This window comes from Eimeria necatrix, genomic scaffold (genome assembly GCF_000499385.1).
Source record: "Eimeria necatrix Houghton genomic scaffold, Enh_scaff1219, whole genome shotgun sequence".
NCBI lineage: Eukaryota > Apicomplexa > Conoidasida > Eucoccidiorida > Eimeriidae > Eimeria > Eimeria necatrix.
Window position 1 is genome coordinate 1 of NW_013651994.1, and position 9,666 is coordinate 9,666.

General features: G+C 54.6%; 3 protein-coding genes across 3 annotated transcripts; 1 reads left to right on the forward strand and 2 right to left on the reverse strand.

Annotated features, from left to right (window-relative positions):
* Positions 1-249: 249 nt before the first annotated feature.
* On the reverse strand, positions 250-1,173 carry ENH_00007610 (hypothetical protein; the record flags this gene model as incomplete). The annotated part of the gene is made up of 2 exons (XM_013578615.1): positions 250-537; positions 649-1,173. Coding segments are annotated over 2 exons (813 nt in total), but the record flags the coding sequence as incomplete, so codon positions are not given.
* Positions 1,174-2,713: 1,540 nt separating this feature from the next.
* On the forward strand, positions 2,714-4,864 carry ENH_00007620 (hypothetical protein; the record flags this gene model as incomplete). The annotated part of the gene is made up of 3 exons (XM_013578616.1): positions 2,714-2,956; positions 3,903-4,267; positions 4,414-4,864. 3 exons carry the CDS (start codon positions 2,714-2,716, stop codon positions 4,862-4,864), a joined length of 1,059 nt encoding a protein of 352 aa, XP_013434070.1.
* Positions 4,865-7,249: 2,385 nt separating this feature from the next.
* On the reverse strand, positions 7,250-8,129 carry ENH_00007630 (hypothetical protein; the record flags this gene model as incomplete). The annotated part of the gene is made up of 3 exons (XM_013578617.1): positions 7,250-7,381; positions 7,598-7,768; positions 8,091-8,129. 3 exons carry the CDS (start codon positions 8,127-8,129, stop codon positions 7,250-7,252), a joined length of 342 nt encoding a protein of 113 aa, XP_013434071.1.
* Between the last annotated feature and the right edge of the window lie 1,537 nt (positions 8,130-9,666).

The window sequence follows — 9,666 nt, forward strand, 5'->3', positions numbered from 1 at the left end:
CCCCCACCAAACCCCGAACCCCAACCCCCAACCCCAAACCCCAAACCCTAAACCCTAAACCCTAAACCCTAAACCCTAAACCCTAAACCCTACGGAGAAGTACTCGGGCCCGTCGAGAGCAGCAGAAAGCATGGTGCGGCCCACGATGGGGTGGGCCCAAGTGGCAATGAAAAAAGGAATTTGAGAAAGAAAAATAAAAGAAAAAAAAAATAAATTCAAAGACAAAGAAAAAACCCTTTTGAAGCAAACCCTAAACCCCCAGCTGCTGCGCTGCAGCAGCACCCCCAGCAGCGGGGCCCCCCGCAGCAGCCCCAGCGAGACGCAGGCCCGCTGCTCCGCTGCTGCTGCTGCTGCTGCTGCTGCGGGTGCAGCAGCAGCAGCAGCAGGAGCAGCAGCAGCAGCAGCAGCAGCAGGAGCAGCAGCAGGAGCAGCAGCAAGTATGTGCATCAGAATCAAAGCAGCAAATGATGAAGACACAGAGTCGCTCGAGTGGTCGAAGAAATCTCCCCCCGCGCTGCAGAGGCCCAGCCGCCGGGCCTGAGCAGCAAACCCCAAACCCTAAACCCTAAACCCTAAACCCTAAACCCTAAACCCTAAGCCCTTGGAGGGGTTGAAAGGGTTTAGATGAACCCTAGCGGTTCTTCGCACCTGCTTGCCGTCCAAGTTGTCCAGAATGCCGTAAAGGATCCAGAAGAGCGCAGCAGCCACGAGTCTGCTGCTGTTGCTGCTGCTGCTGCTGCTGCTACTGCTGCTGCTGCTGCTGGGCTCGACGCAGCAGCAAAACGCAGCAGCAGCAGCGCAGCACAAACCAAAGAAAGAAATCAAATCCGGATGCATCCAACGCGGCAGCAAAGAACAAATGGAGTCGCAGAAAGGAGACACACAATGCCGGTAGAAGGCAGTCCCGCTGCTGCTGCTGCTGCTGCTGCTGCTGCTGCTGCTGCTGCTGCTGTTGTTGCTGCTGCTGCTGCTGGGGCTGCCGCTGCGGCTGGAACCGCCGGGGGTCACGCTGCTGCTGCTGCTGCTGCTGCTGCTGCCGGGCCCGCTCGGCCCAGGGGTAATGCTGCGGCTACAGGTGCTGCTGCTGCTGCTGCTGCTGCTGCTGCTGCTGCTGCTGTTGCTGCTGCTGCTGCTGCGCCGTGACCGCGGCACTGCTGCTGAGGACCCCACCATCTTCTGGGGAATGTAGGCGAAGGCCGAAATCCCAAACCCTAAACCCTAAACCCTAAACCCTAAACCCCGAAGCTTAGATCAGAATAACCTCAAGCAGCAGCACGAAGGGAAATCCTAGCCGTGCTCATAGCTGAGGGTTTAGGGTTTAGGGTTTAGGGTTTTCGGCTCGAAGTTTAGGGCTTAGGGTTTACGCTGCAGTTGAGGCAGCAGCAGCAGCGGCTCTGCAGCAATCAGCTGCTGCTGCTGCACTTCTGCTGCAAGCAGCTCCCTAGGGCGCCACCGCCTCAAACCCTAAACCCTAAACCCTAAACCCTAAACCCTAAATGTTGCGAAGAGCAAACCCTAGAGCCTTAAGCCTAGGCTGCGCATTAGTTTGAGTGGAATGAGCGGGCGAGCCGTCAGCCTCGAGGGTCTAGGGTTTAGGGTTTAGGGTTTAGGGTTTGGCATTTATCAACTAGGGTTTTTAGGCTGCTTAATTGCGCTGCAGCAAACGGAAGTGACTGGCTCTGTGCTGCTGCAGTGTCTATGGGGCTGCAGCTGTGGGGCCTCCGACCTAGGGTTTACAAACCCTAAACCCTAAACCCTAAACCGCAAACCCTAAACCCTCAACAATGAAGAGAAACACACAAAAGCTCCAAAAAATTTTCAGTGCAAACCAGAGGCAAGAAAACCCTAAATATTGAACCGTGAGAGCAAACCCTAAACCCTAAATCCTAAACCCTAAACCCTAAACCCCGAGCCCGGAGCAGCCGGGTTCCGTTTGCGGTGTACAGACACCTAATTGCTGCTCCGTAGATTTTATTTATTCGGCCAACTTTTTGAAAAGGAATAAAATTAGGGTTTAGGGTTTAGGGTTTAGGGTTCAGGGTTTAGGTCTCGGCCTGCAGGGTTTAGAACACGGATCACCGCTGCTGGCTGTTTTGCTGTTGCTGCTGCTGCTGCTGCTGCTGCTGCTGTGAATTATTTGATTGAGTAAAGTTATTTAAAACGAAAAGGCTTGCGTCAGTGCCTCCGCGGCAGCTGGGTGAAACCCTAAACCCTAAACCCTAAACCCTAAACCCTCTCCCGTAACGCCTTTTCCTTGCTGCCCGAATCGTCTCTGCCATCCGTCAACGGTTTGACTATGAGGGTTTAGGGTTTAGGGTTACGTCCGTGGGCCCGTAACCCTCGTTCAGGGTTTAGGGTTTAGGGTTTAAGAGGATAGCTTTTATCTTCACGATTTACGCCAAGAACAACAAAGAAGCCGCTGAGCTTGAAGAAACAGCAGCAGCAGCAGCAGCAGCAGCGGAACTAGCAGCAGCAGCAGCAGCAGCGGAACTAGCAGCAGCAGCGGCAGCACTAGCGGCAGCAACAGCAGCAGTAAGAGTAGCAGCTGTAACTGTGGCACTAGCAGCAGCAGCAGCAGCAGCAAGGGAACCAGCAGCAGCAGCAGTACCAGTAGCAGCAACAACAGCAGTACGAGGAGTCCCAGCAGCAGCAGCAGCAGCAGCAGCAGTAGCAGCAGCAGCAGTAGCAGCAGCAGCAGCAGCAACAGTGCATTATGGAAGGGAATAGCCAAAGTAGCAGCACAAGCAGCAAGCCAGCAGCAGCAGCAGCAGCAGCAGAAGCAGCCGTAGCAGCAGCAGCAGCTCTAGCAGCTCCCACAACAGCAGCAGCAAGAGTTGCAGCGGATGCCGTAGGAGGGAGAGCAGCAGTAGCAACAGCAGCAGCAGCAGCAACAGCAGCAGCAGCAGCAGCAGCAGAAGCAGTGGCAGCAGCAGCGCAGCAGCAGCACAGCATGAGCGTAGCAGCAGCAGCTATCTGCTGCTATCTAAAACCCTAAACCCTAATTGCTGCTGCGCGTTGCTGCCTTTCATCTATTTTCTGGGTTTTAGGGTTTAGGGTTTAGATTTTAGCAAACAGTGTTAAGCGTTTAGGGTTTAGACTTTAGGGTTTAGGGTTTAGGGTAGGGTTTATGGCTTAGAGTTAAGGGTTTAGGGTTTACAGATTAGGGTTTAGGGTTAAGGACTTTGAATTTGGCAGCTGACGCTGGCGTGTAAACCCTAAAGCTTAGACCCTATGCCGTAAACCCTAAACCCTAAACCCTAAACCCTAAACCCTAAACCTTAATTGTCCACGGGTGTTTGCCCCTACTGATCTGGGCATTAGGGCTTCTTGATGATTTGGGCGTTTAGAGATAAGGGTTTAGTGCTTAGGGCTAAGGGTTTAGGGTTTAGGGTTTAGGGTTTAGGGTTTAGGGTTTAGGGTTTAGTGTTCAGGCGTTTCATTTTGCTTACTGATCACACGGGAAGAGCGAACTCGCTGAGTTGGCCACAGTGAGGAATGTAGGGTTTAGGGTTTAGGGTTTAGGGTTTAGGGTTTAGGGATTAGGGTTTAGGGTTAAGGGTTAAGGGTTGACGGTTAAGGGTTTAGGATTCTTCTGCCAAATTAGTTTAGAGGGAGTGGAGGGGTTTTTACGTGTAAACCCTAAACCCTAAACTGGAAACCCTAGACCATAAAACGTAAACCCTAAACCCTAAACCCTAAACCCTATTTTATACATTTTCCGGGGGCCCCGGAGGGGCCCCCGGGGGCCCCCGGGGGCCCCCCAAGGCGCCCCTGGGGGGCCCCCCTGAGGGGAGCAGCAAAGCCAATTAGTCCTCTAAACCCTAATTTTTAATTTTTGAAAATATATAAACACTAATTTATATATTAAAGAATCAATTTAGGGTTTAGGGTTTGGGGTTTAGGGTTTAGGGTTTGGGGCTGGGCTGCGTTTGTTGCTGGCTGCTGGCGATTGCGAACAGCAGCAGCAAAAGCCGCAGCAGCAGCAGCAGCAGCAGCAGCAACACAGCGGACAGTTCGCAGCAGCAGCAGCTGCTGCTGCCGACGCAGCAGCTGCTGCAGCAACTGGAGCAGCCGCAGCAGCAACCACAGCAACTACTTGCAGCAGCAGCAGCAGCACTACAGCAGCAGGAGCAACAGCAATTAGAGCAGCAGCAGCAGCAGCAGAAATTAGACAAGCAGCAGCAGCAGCAGCAGCAGCAGCAGCAGCAGCAGCAGCAGGAAATGAGTTTCGCAGTGTCTGGACTGCGGCGCTTTTGCTGCTTGAGGTGTACGTACACCTCAGCAGCGCCGCTGCTGCTGCTGCCGGCCAAGTCGCCTTCGAGAAGTTTTAATTTTAAATTTGAAAATAAAATAAATACTTTTGAATTTCTTTTTGCTGCTCAAGATCTTTCGGATTGCCTTTTGCTGCTGCAGCAGCAGAAGCAGGACCTCCTGCCCTCAGCAGCAGCAGCAGCAGCAGCAGCAGCAGCAGCGGCGCGGCCTACTCTACGCGCAGCAGCAGCTGCAGCGCCACTACCCTCAGTCGCAGCAGCCGCAGCAGCAGCTGCAGCGGCTGCAGCAGCAGCAGCTCCTGCCGCAGCAGCGAGAGCAGCAGCAGCAGCCTCGCGAGCAGCAGCAGCTCCTGCTGCTGCTGCAGCAGCGCCACGAGCAGCAGCGGCTCCCGCAGCAGCAGCAGCTCCTGCTGCTGCTGCAGCAGCGCCACGAGCAGCAGCGGCTCCCGCAGCAGCAGCAGCAGCAGCAGCGCCACGAGCAGCAGCGGCTCCCGCAGCAGCAGCAGCAGCAGCGCCAGGAGCAGCAGCGGCTCCCGCAGCAGCAGCAGCAGCAGCAGCAGCAGCAGCAGCAGCAGGCGAGGGTTTGTGGCTGACTCCGACGGCGCGGCAGCGGAAAAAAGAATACTTCAAAATAATAAACCGCGAGGGTTTGGGGAAAAAAGACTGTCGAGGGTTTTGGAGTTTTTATTTAAATAAAAGAAAGAAAATCCGAAAAGCAAAAAGAACCATTTGAACCGGGTGTACGTACACCCCAGCCCGCAGCAGACGCAAAAAACCCTTTTCTCTTTTCCTCTTTCCCCCAGCTGCTCTTAGGGTTTAGGGTTTAGGGTTTAGGGTTTAGGGTTTAGGGTTTGCGACGCAGCAGCCCGCGCTCCAACTGTCAACGCTCAGTCAGCAGAAAACAAAGAGTTCCAAACTCAGTGCAAAAGTAGCCAGCTAGCTAGCTAGCTAGCCAGCTAGCTAGCTAGCTAGCTAGCTGGCTTTTTAGCTAGCCAGCTAGCTAGCTAGCTAGCTAGCTGGCTGGCTAGCTAGATATTTGTCTGTTGGGCTGCCTAGCTGGCTAGCTAGCTAGGAGCCCAGGAAGTTCGGAAGGTGGCTGGCTAGCTAGCCAGCTAGCTAGGCCCAAAATAGCTGGCCACACTTAGCCAGCTAGCCAGTCAGCTAGCTAGCTAGCTATGGCTAGCTAGCTAGCCAGCTTCATAGCTAGCTAGCTAGCTAGCTAGCTAGGCCCAAAATGGCTGGCCACACTTTTAGCCAGCTAGCCAGTCAGCTGGCTAGCTAGCTAGCCAGCTTCATAGCTGGCTAGCTCGCCAGCCTCACAGCTAGCTAGCTAGCCAGCTTCATAGCTGGCTATCTAGCCAGCCTCATTGCTAGCTAGCTAGCCAGCCTCAGAGCTAGCTAGCGAGCTAGCTAGCTAGTCAGCTGGCCAGCCTCAGAGCTAGCAATCTAGCAATCTAGCTAGCTAGCTAGCTAGCTAGCTAGCTAGCCAGCCAGCCAGCTAGCTATAGCTAGCTAGCCATAGCTAGCTAGCTAGCTAGGGCTCATCTCTGTAGGCTGAAGCGGCGCCATACTGAGACTGCCTTTGCCTGAGGTTGGCCCACTGGGAATTGGCAGGGGAGGAAAACGCTGAATTAGGGTTTAGGCTAGGGTTTAGATTAGGGTTTAGATTAGGGTTTAGATTAGGGTTTAGACTGGGGCGGAGGCCAGCGTTCAGGCCAGCGTTCAGGCCAGGGTTTAGGCCAGGGTTTAGCCTAGGGTTTAGGCTAGGGTTTAGGCTAGGGTTTAGGCTAGGGTTTAGGCTAGGGTTTAGGCTAGGGTTTAGGCTAGGGTTTAGCTTCGCCAAGTTCAAATAATATTTGGAATACAACAAAAGAGAAAAAGCAGAAATGAAAACCACCACAACAGTGACGGACATTTCCAGCCCCAGCCGGGTGTACAGACACCGCAGCAGCCCCAGCACCTGCGCGCAAACCCTAAACCCTAAACCCTAAACCCTAAACCCTAGGCAGCTGCTGCTGCAGCGCGCCGCCCCCGCAGCAGCAGCAGCCAAGCAACCCCCGACGCCCCAAACCCTTGAAGGGACCTTCAAACCCTAAACCCTAAACCCTCGAGCTTCCCCGCCACCTGTTCGCTTCCTCCCAAACCCTAAACCCCAAACCCTAAGCCCTAAACCCCAAACCCCAAACCTAAACCCTAAACCCTAAACCCCAAACCTAGACGCCAAACGCTAAACCCAAAACCCCAGACCCTAAGACCCTAAACCCCAAACCCTAAACCCTAAACCCCAAACCCCAAACCCCAAACCCTAAACCCTAAACCCTAAACCCTAAACCCTAAACCCTAAACCCTAAACCGTACGAGGTAGAGGAGCGCGAAGAAGTTGGCGTGGATGAGGGGCTGGTACTCGGTTTTGAGTTCCGTTTGAATCCAGTGTACAGACACCCGAGAAACCAGAGCAGCAGATAAATTCACATTTGAATTTATTTCCAAATTTCCCGACAGCAGCAGCAGCTCGGCTTGCTGCTGCGCGAAAGCAGCAAAAGAACGCCACAAGTAAAAGCCCCCCGCCGCCTCCTGCACGCCCAAACCCTAAACCCTAAACCCTAAACCCTAAACCCTCGAGCCCGCCTCGCAAGAACGCCCCAACGTGTTTGCAGCCCGCATGCTTCACACTCGAAAAACCCTAAACCCTAAACCCTAAACCCTAAACCCTTGGGCACGCGAAGCGGGCTTTCACGCGACCCCACCAGGATGTGCACAGCCCGCATGCTTCACGCTCACAGAACCCTAAACCCTAAACCCTAAACCCTCAGCCCTAAACCCTAAACCCTAAACCCTAAACCCTAAACCCTAAGTCCACAGACAGGGAGTTCGCGCTTTCACGCGCGGCCAGGAAACTCTGCACAGGCCGCCCTCTCCCCCAAAAACCCCAAACCCCAAACCCTAAACCCTAAACCCTAAACCCTAAACCCTAAACCCTAAACCCTCACCGCGAGTTCCGCCTTCAGCTGGTCCAAAGGTCTGCTGCAGTTGACTTTAATTGCTTCGATGTTGGCCTCTTCAAGTGCTGCTCCCATTTCGTGCAGCTGCTGCTCCATTTCAGCAGAAACCTAAACCCCACGCCCCAAACCCTAAACCCTAAACCCTAAACCCTAAACCCTAAACCCTAAACCCTAAACCCCCGTGGCAGCCGATCGGGGGCCCGCGCGGGGCCCTGACGCGCAGACAACCCCACCCCCAAACCCTAAACCCCAAACCCTAAACCCCCCACCGCAAACCCTAAACCCTAAACCCTAAACCCTAAACCCTAAACCCTAAACCCTAACCTCCTTCCAAGGGTCTGCGCCGGCGCAGTAAACCCTCGCGAGCTCCTCGCGGGCCTTGCCTTTCGCCAGTTCAATCCTAAACCCTAAACCCTCTTCTTCAACTGGCAAAGGGGTTTCCAAAGAAGACAAAACCTCGTGTTTGAAAAGCATTTCCCAACGACTCGCCACTTCCTGCTCGCAAACCCTAAACCCTAAACCCTAAACCCTAAACCCTAAACCCTAAACCCTAAATCCTCGACGTCGCACAAGCCTCCAGGATACGCTCCACACCGCAAGCTCCAGAAACGCAGCTTCTATCAAGCCCAGCCCCAAACCCTAAACCCTAAACCCTAAACCCTAAACCCTAAACACTACAACCCGAGCTGTACAAATCGAGACCATAAAAACCTAAACCCTAAAGACTAGACCGGAAATGCTAAAACCTCAAAGATCATAAACAACCTCAAAACGGTATAAATCCTAAACCCTAAACCCTAAACCCTAAACCCTAAACCCTAACCTGCGCAGTTTCCTTGCACTTGCTGCTCCACATCTTCAACCCTAAACCCTCGACTTCACTTAACTTCTTCGCCACTTCTGCAGAAAGTTCTGCGTGGAGGTCTACAGCGTCTCGCAGCGCCGCCACTTCGCTTTCAAACAGCGTCCACGCTGCGCCGCAAACCCTAAACCCTAAACCCTAAACCCTAAACCCTAAACCCTAGACGCTACGCCCTGAGCGCGCCACGCGAAGCCCTAAACCCTCGCGGGCTTTGTTGGGGGGATTCGGATGTGGGAGGCCTAAAGCGTGAAATTAGGGTTTAGGGTTTAGGGTTTAGGGTTTGGCATTGCCGGGATTCTTCGACTGGGACAGACTGAGGGTTTGCAATTGGGGGTTAGGGTTTAGGTTTCGGCTGCTGTAGGTTGGCAGCTGAGGGTTTAGGGTTTAGGGTTTGGGCTTGTGCTGCAGTTGTGGGACAGCTGCGTGGAATTAGGGTTTACAGCGAGGGTTTAGGGTGTTCCAGTGGCTGCCTGCTGCCCCCGCAAGCCGCTCTAGGGTTTAGGGTTTAGGGTTTAGGGTTTAGGGTTTACCGGCTTGCTGCCAGTCCAGCAGCAAACCCTTGAACTCATGCAGCGGCTTCAGCAACTCCATTTGCTGCTGCTGCAGATTTTGCCGCAGCAAACCGACGGCGTTGTCTGCTGCTCGCTGCATCGTCTCGGTGATGCTGCGCTGCGCGCAAACCCTAAACCCTAAACCCTAAACCCTAAACCCTAAACCCTAGGCAGCGGATAGCGGGCGCAGGTGGGCAACGGGCTTCCGGCGGTTGCAGATAAGGGTTTAGGGTTTGAGCAAGGGTTTAGGGTTTGCAGGAGCGTTTACCGTTTGGGCGAGGGTTTAGGGTTTGAATGAGGGTTTAGGGTTCTGAGGGTTTAGGGTATGAATGAGGGTTTAGGGTTTGGGCGAGGGTTTAGGGTTTGCGTGAAGGCCTGAGATTTGCGTCGCCGCTCGAGAGCCGCCCGGGTTCGGGCTCCGCGTCTCGGGGTTAGGGTTTAGGGTTTAGGGTTTAGGGTTTACGATGTTGGCGGAATGAAGTTCCAGAAAAAGGGCCTGGACCTTTTCAAAGTGCTGCTGCAGCTCTTCAGCACAAGCTGGCAGCAAAGTGTAATCCACTCCTCCGGGGCGCAGCCGCTGCAGCAGCGCCGCTTTGCTCTGCCTGCAGCAGCAGCAGCAGCAGCAGCAGCAGCAGCAGCAGCAGCGGGTGGGAAGCGGTAGCAGCAGCAGCGGGTGGGCGCAGCAGCAGCAGCAGCAAAAGGTGGACAGCCGCAGCAGCAGACACCGGGAGGCAGCCAGAGCAGCAGCAGCAAGTCAAAAAACGCAGCAAATGCAGCGGACAAGTCCTCTCTACTTCTCTCGCTGCTGCTGCTGCTGCTGCTGCTGCTGCTGCTGCTGCTGCTACTGCTGCTGCTACAGCACCCAGTGCAGCAGCAGCAGCAGCCACAGCAGCAGCCTGAGCAGCCCCAGCCGCGGCTCCAGCGCCCCCGCCCCCCCCCCCCCATCCCCACGAGCCGCAGCAGCAGCAGCAGCAGCAGCA